The sequence below is a fragment of the Crocodylus porosus genome, unplaced genomic scaffold, assembly GCF_001723895.1.
Source record: "Crocodylus porosus isolate Cpor-Errol unplaced genomic scaffold, CroPor_comp1, whole genome shotgun sequence".
NCBI classification, from domain to species: domain Eukaryota; kingdom Metazoa; phylum Chordata; order Crocodylia; family Crocodylidae; genus Crocodylus; species Crocodylus porosus.
The window spans coordinates 33,640,167-33,658,733 of record NW_017728915.1 but is presented as its reverse complement, the minus strand read 5'-3'; the positions used below and the strand labels follow the sequence as shown (position 1 = coordinate 33,658,733).

The following is an 18,567-nucleotide window of genomic DNA, read 5'->3' as shown; positions in this document are numbered from 1 at the left end:
CTTTCCTGAGCAATGTTTCTGGTGTACTAAAACTGCCATAGAGTTAAAAAGTTCCAGTTGTGAGGTTCGGGACAGAGGAGCTCTCCTAAAAAGCCAACTGATAAATCACGGCAAATGCCAAGGGACTCATTTCTCACTCATGTTCCCTCCAGATCTGCAAGAGGTGACATTGTCAGAACACTGGACATTTAGAAAAGCATAAATCACGAGCAGCCATTGGTCCTAGGCCTATTTTGGGACAACCTGGTCCCGATTTCCAGATGGGTAGGGAATCCTCATATCCAACTGACATCAGCATGTGGTGGGCTGCAGCGTTAGCTCTGCTCTATACAGGATGCACCAAAACGTCCTATTTATAAATTCAGGATACACAGTGATCTGCAGACTCATGTCTATCCAGACATATACTAGCCCCCTGAAACAGAGATGGAGAAGCATCATGCTATATTTTCAGCTGCATGCAGAGTTCCCTATGCCTTGCACTGTCTCATGGATGCAAAGATATACCACTTATTCTGAGAGCAATGTAATCCACGCAGATGGCAATCGGTCATAAACAGGAAGCCTCCATCCTCCTGCTGCACTTTAGTACAGAAATAGGCAATAAACAGGCTCCCCCATTGTCTGCACAGCTCACATCTGCATACTCCAAATGCATGTCTGTATGCAGCTGCTTCTATAGATAGAGCTGGCATGAGGGTAAAAGGGAGGTCTGCTACAAGCCAATAGGTTAATATAGAGCAGGCACTGGGCAATCCCATAACTTGTGGAGAAGAGTAAATACCAACTTATCAGCATAAAAGGTGTCTCTCCTTCCCTACAAATAGGGACATCCAACTTTCTGGAGATGAAAACATACAGTGTGATATCAAGAAGTTCATGAACCCTTTCAATTACTGCACCGAGGAGACTTTTAGGGAATTACCAGCAACCACAACAGTCCCTCTTCCCATTGCCACGTCCCAAAGAATGACTCATGTTCTCACTTGTAGGCAGATAGGTCAGAACTGTTCTAAATGGATCTCTCTCTCCTGGACCAAGTTAGTTGCATTGGAAAGAAATGCTGAAATTGTTGCCATGAACTTTAAGCAGGGTTATCTTGCTCCCCGAGAAGTCCGGCCCCAGACTTCAAGAGAAAGAAAGACTCTCTCCCACACTTGGCACAAAGCAGGCTACTACTTCCCTCCCTAGCGGGTGACTTAAATTGAGGCAAATTAAAAATGCGAAGGGATCACAAAGTTTTTCCCTAAACAATTACTTTCTTCTTCCTTACTATATCTTGTAACACCTGCACATATGCACACACACAGGCTACAAATTAGGAAGGGCAACTAAGTTATCCCTAAACTACACCATCACTTTGTGCTGCCATGCAAGAGTAAATTCCTCAAGACAGCATAGGGCCCACTCCTTCTGCAGTGACTTGCTGGGATATCAGCGTAGTAACATAACCAGAACAAAAAATAAAAAGGAAGCGGTTTCCTCAGGAGAATACAAACATCTCTAGCTTTCCCTTTGTCTCTCATGTACAAGAGGTCTGAGGCTGCTCTCTAAAAGCTGGGCACCCCCTGGCCAAGCACCCTCTGCCTTGTAAATCACACTTCCCTTTCCACCAGGATCGTGTGGAAATGAGTGAGCCCACAGGGCATCATGCATTTTTGGCTTGTGACAGACCATCAGGGTGCTGACCTATATCCACTCTATGGCTTTTAGTAACCTATTGTATACAGCCAGAGCAGACTGAAGCAGCAGGGCTCTGCTTGGCCCCCAGCCCTTATACTAAAAAGCTGTTTAAGTGCAGAAGAGAAGTATTTTTTATTAGAATAAAATTTTCATTTAGAAATAATTTTACTTCACTAATAGGATGTGGGAAGTTCAGAAAACCAACACTAAATATAATTTGTGCTACTGGTGGCTTGCTGAAAATTTAGAGCAGTGTTAAGGAGAAGAGGGGACTGGTTTTTGGCTTCAGTTATTTAGGCATTCATTATACAGGGAGAAGGTTTCAAGCCTTCTGTTTGTATAGTGACAGCAGCCATATTAGCTGTATACATACATACCTAGGCCCCTACCTCCCCTGGTATGCATCACAGACTGCATACTGCTGACAGCTAACCAAGATTCCCCTTTAGCACAGGACTATGTGCTTATGGATAAGGACCTACCAAACTCACGATTTGAGAAAACCACAAATTTGGTCAGTCCTTGTGAAAAGGCACAAAATTGCCAGGGGGCGGGGGGAGGAGACAGGGAAGAATGCTGCAAAAACAGAAAAGGGTAGAAAGCCCTGGCATCCTGAAGCACAGGGCAGAGGTGAGGTAGGAGGGAACAGGTTTGTGTGGCAGAGCATGGCAGGCCCCCTACACCTCTGGCCAAGATGCGCCAGAAGTCCCACCCCTCCTCAGAGATTGATGGGTGGCCATCTGTCTATTTCCAGGGGACAGGAGGGAGTTCCAGGGCCCCTCAGCCAATTACAGGCATGCCCCACACCCTGCACTCTGCTGCAAAAATGGTGTCTGCTCAGACCAGAAAATCAGGGGGTAGCCTCCCCAAATTCAGTAGCTATTTATGGAGGAAAAGGATGCTGTTCTTCTGGCAGGCTTAGATTAAATGATATGGTTCTAATGAACTGCCTGCAAAGCCTCTGCTTGCTGTCATGACAGTTATGGAAGACATTTGTCCAAAGAAGGGCAAAAGCACATCTAAGCACAAAACAGGACAGCCCAAAGTCACACAAATTACAGCACCAAGCCACAGAAGCATCACCTTGCTTGTGCCATTCTAGGGAAGAACACAAAATGAAACATTATGCCAATTAAAAACTGAATAATCAACTATCTATTCACAAATAGCACAGGGGCCTCATCCCTGTGTACCGTGGCTCATATGCAACGCTGTCCAAAGGGGTTGTTTGGAGACTCCTGCTCCCATTTCACATGGGTTCATGGAGATCATCCCCATGTGGCCAAATAAAGGTTGTCACCCCACATCTTTATAGTGTTTGCGTGTTAAACTGCACACTGGGCACATATCCAACCTATGCCTCATACAGATCACTAGGTTACCGCCTGGCTTAATTCACAAGCTCCTGACTACATGATTAAAACCGTGCTTTCACTTTTACACACACAAATCCTTTTTGAAGTCAGTCTTACCATAAACAAAGAGTAATGGCACACCCTGAAAAGAAACTCAGGTCACTGGGTCCTGGAACACACCATAGCTAACCCTGAATACACTGACGCTAGCATTAGCTGCAGTGCAAATATGGCAAGGTCTTTTCACAAGCATGTGCTGTAAAAACAAGACACAAAATGGGAAAACTTTACGGTGTTTGGTAACAGACAGCGCTGTTTGTACAGGTTTATCTTACAAATGCAGAAAGAATCTGGTCATATGAAATCTGAGCACTACGAGAGTTGCAGATCACTAAGAAGAGTCTCAAGACAGCACCTCACAAGACCTACAGGTATGAACTGTACAATCAGAACATGACACAGAGCAGTTTATTTCCCCCACTTCTGTGCAGATAAAAGTTGACAGGCAAAGAAAGAAGCATCCTCCAAAAAGAAACCAAACCAAAACCAATCCCCTACCAAAAAAAAAAAAAAAATTAATAAAGCAAAATACTGCATCTCTATCTTGCCTCCAAACAGTGAGGGAAAAAAACACCCCTAACAATGAGAATTCTGCAGCCAGTCAGAAATATGGGCAAATAAATAAATCAAGAACATATATTCATAACCAGAAATACATATGCTAAGAGCCAAGACACAGGCCCCACATAAACTGCCTCACTCCAGAAAACCATAAATTACACCATGCTGTAGATTAAGTTTTTTAAAAGCTTTGTCTGAAGACCAGGAGGAAGGCTCTTGAATCATAAGAATGCTGCAAACCAATTCAAACAACATTTATTTCCATTTAAAGAAAATATTAACCCAATGGTTAATTCACAGCCCATTTACATGATTGGGGTAAATGAGCTTAATTCAAGGTGATGGAGGAGCAACACTGGTTTACACCAAGAGAGGACATGTCTTGTAAAGCTGTATTTGGCCAAGTGAGCTCATTTTTTTCCCTTGCATCTGCGTCTCTACTACAGAACAGTTTAACTATCATACCCCATTCACACTGCTTGGCTTCATGCAACTTAAATACATTAACCTGAAAAGGATCCAGCCTTACATCCTGCACTAGTGAGGACATGAGAAAGGGGTTCTGTCTAATCTGTTGCAAGCCATTTTGAGCTATGACAGAGGAAAAGAGCATCAAAAAACAGCTGTAGTTAGCATTTAGATGCCAACAATATTCCAGTGGATAAAAGTCAGAACAAGAAGGTGCTCTCACCATTCAAGTTAGCAAATAAATGCTGGGCTCCAAAACCAAAAAGTCTTGAGCACTACCACTCCCCTTACCTTCAGGGATTAAGTCAGCATCTAGTACATACAGAGTTGGAGGTAAGTACAATGGATTTCATTTCAGTGTCTGATTTTTAATTCATACTTTTGGTGAAGCATAAAACAATCATCCAAGAGGCAGTTTCTGACCCTACAAAATGTGTTTTCAGTCAAACTATAGACTGTTTGGCTGCATCTGTATTTTCACCTTCAGCAGCAGCATTCTTTTCCAGCAGATGTTTGACATTTTTCTAAATGTTCACGTTATTTGGTTACAAACCAGACACACGATCTTTCAGTGCCAGGACTCCACACAAACCATTTGCTCTTCTGGGAGAAAAGGAAGAGTCTGTATTGTATTTCTGGGAACCAAGCAACTCTTTATTTCAACTCCAAACTTCCCTCCCAAATCATCACAGTTGTAGCGAAAGATAAATTAGAGAACTTGAAAAGAGAGACAGAGCCATGGACAGTCAGAGGAAAACAGAAACAATAAAATGATTAATTATTTGCACCTTTCATCACAATACCTCATTTTCCACACAAACTGGAAAAAAAATTCACTGCTTCCATTTCATAACACACGTCAAACTAACACTACTCAGCCTTTTTTAATGTGCAAACGGCATCTGCTTCTCTAAATGAAGAAATGCCCCCACCCAGCAGGAAAACAGGATGGAAGCTTTCCCTTCTTTAAGCAGGCAATCACATCACTGGCCCCTCTGCCTCAGCCAACAGCTTCATCAGTGGCCCTGCAGGTTTCTACCGAGATGCATGAAAACAAAGGGAAGTGCAGTAAACTCTAGTTTATTTGTCACTCTAAAAAGGAAATTCAAATAATGGTGAATTATCCAGTACAGTTATGAAGCCAGAGAGTTGTGGGAGGTGCTGGCAGAGAACAGAAACTGGGGCAAATTAAAACACAGAGGCAAATTATCCCACAGGCAAATTAACCAGAGATTACTGTACATAACATCTGGAGTCCTCTCTGGGAAGCCTGTTATCTCACTGCCCATAGTCACCTTGCAGTGCCCAGGCAACTTCTAGATATTTGACTACAGAGTAACAGACTAAGGTCACTAAACTTAGGTAGGCGCAGACTGCAGCTGGTAACAATCCTCGCTTCCCCACTAAAATTGTTGTCAACCAGGGTATAGAAGTTTTCACCTCCTGCTCCCAAACTAAAATTAAGATAATAGCTGCAGCCCTTAGGGCTCACTGGGCCTTTCTGTATTCAGTTATCCTTTTCTCCCTCTCTTTTCTCTCTCAGAGCCAAGATGTCTATGCAAATAGTCTGAGCCAGAAGCACCAACTTCCCTACCCTAGTACTCCATGAGCCAGTGCAAAGAAACCTCTGTGTATAACAATGTCTCCACGCTGCCAAGAACAACCCCACCCCAAGGTGTTTACCCTCAGCTGGGAACACCACATAGCTACAGGGAAGCCTATGAACCCACATCAGCTTCCACCCGCTGAGGACACGGCTCTCAGATGTCAGAGTTCACACAAGCTTATGTTGTTGGGTTTCCTGCCTTCTTATAAGCTCATGCCGCAGCAAGGAGAAAATGCAATGCTCTGCAGCTTCCATGATATTCTTCCCAAGGAGCTTCTATTCTAGTGTTTGTATATTAAATGTAGGGAGAAAATTCTGATCCTTTTGCAAAGATGGGCCATAGGACACCGTGTCTGTAACAAAGCAAGATCTCTCTTGAAAAATGAGCCTTAGAAAAGGTCCAGTGTAGTCGAAGTGTCACCAACTTAGGCCACGTTCCCACATCCAGGCATGCGGTGCCACAAACCGTATGCATGGAACATTAAAATGTGCCCCATGTTGCAAATTTGCAGTGCGGGGGCAACATTTTCTACTGGGTTTTCCTGGTAGCAAAAAAACCAAAAAAAAAAAAAGCACTGGGAAAAATAGCAGTGTGGAACATCCAAAAAGTAGCATGTGCCGGAACAAATGGGAGCTTGTTCCTACAGTGAGATGCTCTGGCTGCTGGCCAGAGCATCTCTACTGCTCCATTTGTGCCCCTGCTGCTCCAGCACACCAGGAGCCAGGAGGAGCTGGGCAAGGGCCAAAGCAAGACAATGCATTCTCAGCAAAGCACATGTGCAGTGTGCTAAAGGCACAAAGCAGCAGCAAAAATTTGTGCCGCTAATATTTGCGCCACTGCAAATGCAAGCTCCTGCACATCTGGACACAGCCCTATTATCTGGGTTTGGAATTGATCCTGACAAGCTCCAAAGCAAGAGCAAATCGGTACATTGTCAGAATGGTCTATAAAGAGAAACTATAAAATGCACACAACAGAAAGGAAAAGCCTTAAACCGATTAGCACCTGGCTCCCTGACAGTGATTGTTTTCTACAAAAGAGAAAAGATTAAAAACTGCTAAGAAGTGCAGAATGCTGGGCCAGACCTGCTATCAGATACAGCGAGCAACCCCACAGGATGTAAATGAGACTTACAACGGCCGTGAGGAGTATTAACTGTCAGAGTCAGAAGCAGCCATCTCAACTAGTGGACAGAGCAAAGCCCTGTGAGCAAGGAAGCCTGGATTCTGCCCCAGAGCTCCCACTGATTTACTGTGAACCTTCTGCCAAGGCACTTTTGCCAATATTATCAAAACAGTCTACTGATGCTGGTGTCCAACTTGAGATGCATCCAACTGGAACCATGCATGCATACAGCTCTTCTGAAAATGAGGCTGCTGGAATCCCAAGTTAGGCACCTAAAAACTGATCTATTAAAGAGGGCTTATCAATACTTTCTAGATGTACAAGCCCCTCTCAGATCTTCAGACAACCATGATGTTAGAAGGCAAGATTTTTCCTTCTGTGTCTATCTGAAGCACAATGTAGAATAATTATGCATTACCAAAAAACATTTTCACCAGGCTCTTTCCTTTATAAGAAACAACCAAAATAATGTTTGTGTGTTTACAGAAAGCCAAGGAGAAGCTGTTATTCCTACATTTTACAGAAAACATGTATCTTGTATTAATTAAACAACACTCAACTCCATTCAGCGTACTGCAGAAATAACCCATTAAAAAGCTGTCACATCTTAGTATAAATAGACAGTTTCATACAGAGGCGGTTCAAAGTGATTTATAAATTTAGCCTCGATTCAGGTGCTTGCAGAGATGTAGGATGGTCTGGTGAGACAAAATAGCCTAACTGTATCGCAATGGCACACACAAGCCCCAGTGGTACAAGGAGAATCACTGCACAAGGTACCACACCAGGGTGGATTTGATTTAAAAGCAAATAGATTTAAAACATGATTTAAATCACTGGTCAGGAAGCCTTGACTTAAATCAGTGTTTTCTACAAAAAGTACATTCTCGTTGTTTGATATAACCTTAATACATATTACTCAACTCAGAAATAGATGTAGGTTTCATTTTTAGAAGGTACACACTATGCATTTTAAAGCAGTGATTTATTTTGATGTTTTTTCAGATTAATTTTGCAGGTACATCAGAAAACTGAATTATGATTTATTTTATTTACCAAACCTAATTGAAACAGATACTTGTGAGGTCATTGGGAGGTGAACTGTCCACTACATGAATATTTCTGCCATGCTGTATTAGGTGGACAACAACAATCACCACCAAAAACAACAGCCATTTAAACGGTTTTATTTAACTAAAACAACAAGCTTATGTATTTTGGATATTTTTCTTCAACAAACATATATAATTATTTTAACAAAACAAGCATATGTATTTTTGAATTTTTAACTATTTTAGTTATAAATGTAAAAGGTGGAGGGGATTTTTTTTTGTTTGTTTTGGTTTTTTTTACAAAAATTAAATAGATTACTACAGCCACAAGAAACTTAAAATAGTGGGTTATGCAGCAAACTCAGTCTTCACCTTCCTCTTCCTGTTTATTCACAGACTGAAAAAGAAAGACAAGCTCGGTACTCAGCGCTTAATGGATCTTCTGGACTGAGAACGGAGTCCCACTGGATAGAGTGGTTAAGTTTACTCCTCACTAATCTATAGAGAAGCCTCCTGGAACCCCATAAAATTGGGCCTCTAATACAGTCCATGGCCTGTTGTGACCTATTTATAAAACTTTTCTAAAAAGGTTACATGAATATATTGTCTCAAATAGTATATAATTAGAAGTTATAATCCCCATTACATGATATCTTTGAGCTTTAACATTTCTTAAATTAAAACCATCTTTATATAGTTTTATTCTTAAAAGCATCTTAAAAAATTAAATAAGATTATATAAAAAAAATACTTAAAATATTCTGATTTTTTATTTTAAAAAAAATTGTTGATTTGTATCCACCCTGTACCCCACATACACACACACCTCCTGACCCCAAAGTCTTACATTCTAAAACAAAATGAAGGGTGGAAGAAAGGAAAGACTACCATATGAATAGTGCTAGTAACATCCTGCTTTGGTGTTGATATTAATCTGTTCCATTTGATTTAAAAAACACTTTTTGAAAACACACCGGTCAAAAAAATTGGGCAAGAATTAAAAATGAACCAAGAATCTATTTGCACATTCAGTTATCTGGTGTGTGTGTGTGCAATTAAAGTAACTAAATCCAAATTAAAAATGTTTTTACAAATGAGACTGTCTGCTGAAGTTTGGAAAACCTACCGCACAAAATGCATAGGTCAAATTCACACCAAGCACACTCATATTCTTTATGGGCACGTACAACTGACTTCACTTCTACAGCTACAGAACAAAGAATAATTCTTACTTCAAGTAGTCTTTCTGCAAGTTTTGATTCCACTGAAGTGTGAGAAAAATAAGAATTCCTGTATTCTAAAATACAATCATCAGTGGAGCTTATTAATCTAATTTTTCTTCAGGCAGTGTTTACCGAGTCATCTGTGATACCTTCGTAAACATTGTTTCTGGGTGTATTAGGGTTTGTAAAACTGTCTCAAGTTTTGCTTTTAACATTGCAAAAGAAATACAATTTTGTCTTGTTTTTAGGACTTTCAACCTTCCCTCATTTGCTAGAAAACTAAGCAGCAGAATCCCATACCGTCAGCCCCAAATATTCAAGAAACCTGCATCTGGTCCCAAAAAAAGTCACAAGATTGGATTAAACATCACAAGTTTCAAGCTACAATAATTAACACTGAGTTCTTTTTTCACATGCCTGCCAGTTTGAGCCTCCCATATTTTCCAGCTTTTCTCCATACTCATGAGGACTAGAAACTACTCCCTGCTATGTATTTTAATGGAAAAACAGTTACATGCAATCTTGTGATTCCAGCACCTAGGGCTTTAAAACACTGCAACACTTGAGATCACTGATAACACTAAAAAAGACCTGGCAAAATAAGAGTTCTAGGGGATGGTACAAAACAAAAATCTTACTGGGTTAGAGGCAGACAGGATTCTTTGGGTAAAACCAATATCTTTTATTAAACCAACTAAAATAGTTGGAAAAATTCTTTGCAAACTTTTGGGTACAAACACCCTTCTTCCTCAGCTAGATTCACTGTCCAAGCTGATTGATAAGCAGAAAGCATTAATAAGGAAAAGTAAATGAGGTATTTACTTGGGACCAGTGCAAGTCCACAAGGAGAGAATCCAGCAAGCCTTCAATTCAAGGTAGAATAAAGAGAGCGCAAAACAAAAAGGGGCTGAAAAAAGAAGGGTAAGGAGGCAGCTGCTGGCAAGGACCTTTCCAGTCATTCTCAGTGAACAGGATGACCCAGAGTCATTCAAGAAGAGCCCATATCCCATTTCACCGAATCAAATGCTGGTGCAAAATTTCATGTCTTTGCTCTGCTTTCCCCACCACCTCCCCTCCCCACCTCGTCCGCAATCATACAGTAAAAACACAAAACTCCCTGGGGGATATTGCTCATCCATCTTGCTTTCTGTGCCCCCAAATTCTTAGTTTTTTGGGTGGAGCACTAACAAAAAAAAAATCTCAGGACTTGACTCTTCCCCTTATTAAGCTTTGGCCCAAAGGTCTTGGAGTAATGAAGTGTAATCCACTACACCAAAATGCACCTGCACCTCCTCGGTGCTGGCTCTACTCTACCTATTTGGGTAGAGAGGGTCATGAGAGGGGGCAGGACCCCATCTTCTCCCTGTCTCTTTCGGGATGCAGTTTTTCCTGGCAGCACCACTTACTGCTGGAGCCAAAGGATGAAGATTATTTGGATTAACCCTGGGGCAGGGGTTTCTTGGTCTTCCTTCCCAGGTCTGCAACCCAAGAGAAGGTTATGGAGCAACCTGGCCTTCAATCTGAGCCAGGCTCTGTGTGGTCCATTATCACTTACTGCAGCTCCCCAATTCCTGGGAAGTGCCCTGCAAGCTGTATACCCATGCTGAACACAAAATACTCAAGGCAGCAAAATAGTCAAGGCACTGTGGCAGCAAGAATCTCTACTATGTATGAGTCATGAGTCAGGTCTCAAAAAACCCTCAAGATTGATTCTAAATGCTCATGATTTCTGAAGCTAATAAAACTGGAGCCTTTTTTATTTGACATCAGGTTTTTGAGGCTTTAGGATTCATGTTTTCATGCCATTCTTTCCAGGCTAGAGTTAAAGTTTTACTGGTCAAGAAGTGTTCAGGTACAAACTGGTCTTTTAAAATGGATTCTGTTCCTCCCTTCTTGGTATCTACACTCAGAAGTCTTGTGTCAAAGAGGCAAATCCTGAAGAGTATTGTGAGCGAGAGTGTGCACACATGTTCTAGGCATATAACATATGTGTGTGTTTACATACCACTCATCTAGAGATATACAAATGTGTAAATGTATATAGAATTATACACTACAGAGCTATAAAGATAATCACGCACATCCACAGGACAGAACTGACGTAACTGGTAATGCTCCAACATTAACAAACAAGCCACAGTCTGGTTTCTCAACCATTATGTTTATTCTACAGAGGTCTAATTATCCTTAAGGGGTCCAATTACTTAAAACAGTTATGGTACATCTTTCTAACTTATTACCCCAAGTAAGATTTGAATCTTTCTACAGTCCTAACTGAGATATGCTTATGACTGCCTCATAGCACCCTCGCCTCATATCTGAAGATTCCATAACAACAAACAGCTTAAATGTAGATGAACTTAACTGTTATATATTAGGTTTCCAGAATCTCCCCTAGTTTTATTCAATTGGGTACCTTTTCTTTCACTAAAAGTAAGTGCAAGTCTGGGCTCAGCAAAATCAACTGATTTTTTGCTTTTGCTGTCTTTTGCTAAAGACATTAGTAGGGCCAAGATCTCAGCCTGTGTGTCTTCTCACTCTTCCAGCCTGTAAACCCATGAAGATCATCATGCCAACACTATGCCTCACTCTTCCAGGCTAGCCTTTTACCCAATAATATCTTTTTAATATATACTCTACCAAGGGGCCATAGCTTGCAATAGATGATCTAACAGGCTTTTTCCATCACTAGCTACAATGTTCTTAAAGAAAGATGATGATGATCTCTTAATTCCTCAAGGGCTTGATCCTGAGAGATGCTGACAAATTACTTCAATTCCCAGCATGCCCTAGAATCAGGTTTTTACAGAATACAAGGCAACCTGAGGATTCCTCACGGGTCCTGTCATCATGTGGTGACCAACACTGCATCTTCCTTCCAATGTCAAATAAGACGGATCAAACAAAAAGGAATTTACAGCATCTCTCACGCACAACACAAACAGAAAAATGTATTACATGGATTTTTACCCTGCTGGTGTCTTCATTTTACCAAAAGAACAGGAATTTACAACACTGCTTGGATACATCAGGCCTTCTGACCAAAATAACGCATAATAAAAGTGAAGCAATTAATAAACAACAACAACAAAAACCCCCCCTAAAATTGACATTTCTGTAAATGCAGTTATGGGCTTAAACAGTAATCATAGAAGTAGGGTCAGAAGGGACCTTGTAGATCTTCAAGTCCAACCCCCTGCCTGGGCAGGAGAAAAAACTGGGCTCAGATGATTCCAGCCAGGTAGGCATCAAGCCTCTTGTTAAAGACCCCCCAGGGTAGGAGCCAGCACTACTTCCCTTGGAAGTTGGTTCCAGATCCTAGCCGCACTGACTGTATAGTAGTTCTTAGGGAATAAAACTGGCTTATTTATCAAGTCATTTACAGAACAGCCAGAAGCAGAGGGGCTGGGGGGGTGAAGGGGGTTAGCACATACCTGTTTTAATTCTAGTTGAAGTACAGAGCTACAACTTGAACAAGATAGCAAAAATGTAACATTTGGGGCACAATTTGCAGACTTAAACGTTACCAAGGGTTATACACAAATTCCATAGTTAAGTAATTGTTAGTGCGCTTGATAAAGTTATCATGATGGATAACAAAGGGCTTTTGCATGATACATGACAGGTAAAACATACAACCATAGATACACATGGAACCTATACATTGGTGTGTAACCAAAGAAGAGCAATAAGTTGCAGTAAGAAATTATTTGATTTCTTTGTAGTAAGTCCCTCTATATTGTATGCCTGGACTAATCTAGGGCCAAATCCAGCGTTGTTTTTTCATGTTCAGAGAGTCTTGTGGGTATCAGGTGACCAACTACTACTGGTAGATGAAAAAGAGTCAACATTGGTTGAATGTAGAGACTGTTTATGTCAAAAATAGATTCTTGGTTAGGAATTTTTTTTTTTTTACTATTACTTTAGTTAGAAACCAGAGAACTGCTAATGTTTGAGTTTCAAAAATCCTCTATTTTGTTTTATTTTTAAGGGTGTTATGAAATCTTTACGTTTTGCATAATAGCTCCCCTTTGATCTATATGTTTTTCCAAGGGAAAGTTTATTTTAAACAGCAGGCTTTTTAAAAAAAATAAAAAATAAAAAACCTAACAGGATCCCGATCTGAAGCAAATAAAAAAAAAAATCTTACTTAAAAACTTAAGACAAAAAAAACCCAGAACAAAATATTTAAATAAATCTTGCAACACAATAGTTGCATTTTCCAATACTGAAAAGAAACCCAATCTCTGCTTCCTCTGCCCAAATTTTAAGGAGACTCACCAATATCTACTTCCTTTAAATCTTAGTTGTGCCTTATCATGCACCTAGGCAAAAGACATAGATGAAATTCACCAGTTCCTCAAGTATATGTAGGATTTGTTTTCAATCCTTGTCTTTATAGATGCTTCACTAGCCAAGTACTGCCTCCATAGGTAATTCTTGCACGTAAAAGCGATACAAAGAGCTCCAGGTTGCCTTCAGGGTTATTCCTAGTTATGAACGGTCATAATGGAACAAAACCAGCCCCAATCAGACAGCAAAAGTGAAACTAAAAATTAAATGTGTGCAAAAATCCACACACACCCCCCACGCCACTTTCTTGAAGAATAATAGGAAGTAACTTCATGGTGGTAATTATGCCTTATCTTCCTACTGGGATCACCCATGATCTGTTTATTTTACCCTCTTCTTTTGTTCATATTTTCCACTTGTGCTCACATGAATTCAAACCTTCTGCACGAGGTGCCAGCTCTGTCAGAACATACTCAAATCAGAATCAGAAACTGAATAAAAAACAGGGACACAACTGGAGAAGAGAAAAGATAAAAAAAACAAGTCCAGTTAAGGCTGCCCCTGGAAAGGTACTGGAAGTGTCATTTTTACATGTGTGCTAAAAATAATGAAGTCCTTTCCCCTAACAAATCAGAACATGAATATTTTCTTCAATTTTATTACCTCTCATCTTTATTTATTTATTTTTTACAAATTGCCACTAATAAACAAACCATGTAAATTACGCAGACTGACCCCATTTCAAAATAAAAAAGACCATTAGTAAATGCCCCCACATTTAAAGTCTGATCCATGTTTATAAAACAAACATCATTCTCCCCATGGGGAGGGAATCAGATTCATCCCTAAGGAAGCTGTTATCTGACAAATGAAGTTTGAAAATACCATCATGTCCTATTGTGACACTTGGCATTGAAAGAACTGGGGGGAAAAAAATGGCTACAAATCTGTATTCATTAATACCAAAACAACCTTGCATGGCAGCAGCTAGGACAGCCAAGACAGGATGTGCATGCACTCCTGAAATTATGCTATGTTTAAAGCAAATGATCTAAAACAAAACAAGAAAAATGAAGCAAACAACAATGGAAATAAAGTACAGAAAAGACAAACTCCGAACACCTACAGGAGACGGTTCTATGTAGTAGAAGAAAACATTTCCATTTCTTCAGCTGAGTATCTCTGTTAACAATTCAGCATAAAATGACACACAAAGCCATTCCTATTTTCCTTTATGCAGGGTTATTTTGATTGAAACTGTCACTCTTTCCAGTGTTAAAAAATGTGCTGTGCAGTTTTTGTAGCAGATGTGATTTTTAATAATGACAAGCTAAAAAGTTGTTAAAGCAAGCTGTGTCTCAGATGCAAAAATTATGGTTTTCTAATTAAACAGTGGAAGCAGTCACCTTTCTTAACAAAACAATTAGCTCTGGGTTCTTACTTACATTTATGTATGGAAGAGTATTGGGCAGAGATAAGAACAACAGCTGGATAATCCAAAAACAAAATAATCCCAACACCTGTTCTGGGTCAGTTAACAAATGGAGTGGCCTTTTATTCACATCCATGTTGCAGGTGACAACAAAGATGACAGCAAATGTCTAGAATTAACAAATATATCCATAACATTTATCTGCAGGCCCACCAAGTCTGTGATTAATATTATGGCAGTCCCTCCAATTTTTGCTGTTTCAAGTGCAAAGGAAGTGAAGTTATTTCCCTGTTCAGTTTTACCCCTGTTATAGAGAATGCTGTAAAACTTGTCATGCTACAGGATTTGCACAGGAGTGACACAAGGATTCATTAGTTAATGTTTGTAAAGCACCTTGAATGTGAAATGCTCCACCTCTAAAAGCAGCCTCATTATCAGAGGGTCCACTTGACTCACCTTCCACAGAAATCGAAGATTTGAGCGACTTCTATTTCACTATCTATGCAGGGATTGGGATACCCAGTTTTTAGCACCCAAGTCGGTCTGTTTTTCATTTCTAAACACTTTTGAAACCAGTTTGATTTGCATGTTTCTGACCCCTTAAAAACCAAATATAAAAAATAAAAATCTCTCTAAACCCTGGCAGAACAACAGGCAAATATTTAAGCAACAAGTGAATTTGGGCAATATTCTGCTCCGCTAGCTCCCCTGTGTAGTCATTTTTTAAAATCAGAGACAGTACCTGCACACATCAGGCAAGCAGGGCATAGTTCTAAATACATGTGTTCACTTGATGATCTAGCACTCATAAATGATTATTACAGGTGCAAGACCAAGCGCAAAGGAAAAAAAAATAACCTACTGCCCAACAAAATGGAGCTCACATGGATAACAATGAGACCGGCAACATGAGACACTGGTGCACCGACGGCTTTAGTCTCTTTCTGTTACTTATGCATCCCACAGAGACAGAAATGAGAGCAGACTGCACGATAATTAGAGCACTACCATACAGCAAACTAGAAATTATTTTAAAAACTACTAGCTTGTTGTCTGATAAAGGGTCTAAACCTTGCCAGAAAGCAGCATTTGACCTTTATTGTACAAACAGAAGTGACTCTCTGGTGTATCTGTATTCTTTTCATACATTAAAAACATAAGCAAGCCTCCCCTTACCAACACCACTATTGCACTTTTTTCTTCCCCTACCTCTTCACTACCCCCTGCTCCTCTTACAGGAGTGCCATGTGAAGTTACTAATGCTGTTTGGAGACAGCCCAGTGGAAGAGAAGACAACCATGGTGGTGGCAGTTCATTAGACATGAAAAAGAACCACATCAAGCACTTAGGCAGATACTCTGGCTGAAGTCTGTATTTCCTGCACCTGAATCTTCTTTGGATACTTTTTCTGGCAAAATACAGTGTAGAAGAGATGTTTGTACTGACACACACATCTGTTCTACTTCCATAACAAATTATGGGAAATCTACCTTCAGCACTAGCCTAATTTTGCCCATCTAAATGTACCACTGATGGAAAACTGTATAAAAGCTAGTCCAGTCTCATGGTCTGAATTTCTCTTGGGGAGACCAAAGTGAAGCCAATGAACTTGCCCTAATCTCTCAATATCCCATTGAGAAAATAAGTAATTCATACACCAGTAAAATGCCAGAGTCAATAAAGTTCTATAAGGTTGTAAATATATGTAAAACTGCTCAATGTCATTGCTCCATACTGCTATACCAAGTGCCATCTGATTCAAGTGTACAGTAAGACCTGCGTATACACGCAATATTGTACATGACATTTTTACTATATATGAATACTGATGTGCATTGTGTACATCATATACGTGCCTTTTCACATCATGAATTTGCTTACTTACAACCGAATGTCCTGCACCACCCTCAAAGAGAGAGACAACATTTGTGATCACACTGCCAAGGTCTGAACAAGGTATGCAACTACCACACTCAGCACCCAAACCGAGGCCTAGAACAAAGCAATATATTCACAGTCGCTGCTGAAAGAATCTGGTTTCAAAATTATAAGCAACCTGCGTCCTCCCCAGTGTGAACTTTGCCAACACGTCAATTGTCATTTGCAAATTTGAGTTTCAGAAACAAGTTGTTTTCTCTCCAAATGCCATGACGCTCATTTTCCCGAAAACATAAAAATATCATGGTAAGAGTAAAAACCAGATTTGTTTTTAAAATGCTGTAAAGTTACAAAGGAGTTTTAAAACAAAGAGGAAAGAAAAAAAAACTTTGTACCATTAGAAAACAAAATCACAGACCAAGATTTTAACATTAGGGTTAGTCCACACACACCCCACCCCACAGGACAGGGTCCTCAGGTGTGCCCAGCCATCCACAGAGACACACACACACACACACACACAGTGTCCCATCCGCCCCCGCCCCCGCCCCCAAGGATACAGTTTCCCCCCCATGATTAAAGAGATTGGAAAAAATAAACCAGGAGCATATTTATTTCCTATTGATAATTGTACGCACTTGTTTTAATTCAACAAAACAAATGCTTCAGTAAAGGCTCCCCCCCATATTATCATAGAGCAAATTATGAATGTAGGCAACCGCTGATGGGATTTAAATAGAGATTAAGGTAGAATCTCTCTCAATCAAGTGAGATTTCAACCCTTTCAGAAAGCTTCTGAAATCAATACACAAGACCAGCTACATATTACATACATGTAAGCATTCAGGCTACCATTAAAAAAAAAAAAGTCTAATCTAGGCATGGCCCAGCCTGGTGCCAGAGATCTGGAGGCTTTTTCTAAGTTTCTGAATATATTTTCCAACAATCACCAAAATGGCCCATGACTAACAAAAAAAAACTGGACAAATAGCAGCGCTGGTTTCCATAAAGGCTGGTAGATAGCCACAAAACCTGAAAGGCTGGACAGATTTCCACCTTGTAAATTAATCAAAGTGAGAGCAGGAGCACATGTGTGCAACACGCGTGTTGGGTGTGTGCAGACACATGGATGTGCACATGTGTGCAACACGTGTGTTATGTGTGCAGGCACACATGTGCAGATGTGTGCGTGCCTGCGTACATGTGCGTGCACAAGTCCGTGTATATGCAGATGTGTGCATGCCTGTGTGCGCGTGAGTTTATGTGCACATAGGCATGCCTACGTATGCATGTTCGGGCGCATGCATGCGCACGTGTACACATGTCAGCACGCGTACACCCCCGTGTGCACACGTGCGCACATGCATCGGCGAGTGCACGCGCATGCATGTGCATCCGCGCGCGCCCCCGGCGCGTGCACATATGCACGAGGCGCGTGTGCGCACACCTGCTCTCCCGCCTGGCGGCGCTTACCGTGGCCGAGGCGAGGCCGGCATCGGCCAGGGCCAGGTGGTGCGGCTCCCAGCGCCGGAGGAACTTGGCGGTGAGGATCTTGCTGAGGAAGGTGCGCGGGTGGCGGATGACGCACACCTGGATGTCGCCCTCCTGCAGCAGCTTGTAGCGCATGCCGTGGCAGTGCAGCAGCGCCCGGCGGCACGGCGCCGCGCCCCCCAGCCGCTGCCCGTCCACCGCCGACATCTCTCCCAGCAGCGGCTTGCTCTCCTCGATCTGCCGGGGGGAGGAGAAGGAGGAGGAGGAGGAGGTGGTGGTGGCGGGCGGGGCTGCGCTGCGCGCGGGGGCGCGGTGCCCAGAGTGTGTGTGTGTGTGTGT

General features: G+C 41.2%; 1 protein-coding gene across 1 annotated transcript in view; it reads right to left on the bottom strand.

The window, feature by feature from the left end:
- Window positions 1-18,469, bottom strand: part of CMIP (c-Maf inducing protein) — a 169,885-nt gene extending 151,416 nt beyond the window's left edge. Inside the window, exon 1 of the mRNA XM_019535935.1 lies at window positions 18,211-18,469. Coding sequence (XP_019391480.1) covers window positions 18,211-18,435 — 225 coding nt within the window. The 5' untranslated portion in view covers window positions 18,436-18,469. The remainder of the gene's footprint in view (window positions 1-18,210) is intronic.
- Between the last annotated feature and the right edge of the window lie 98 nt (window positions 18,470-18,567).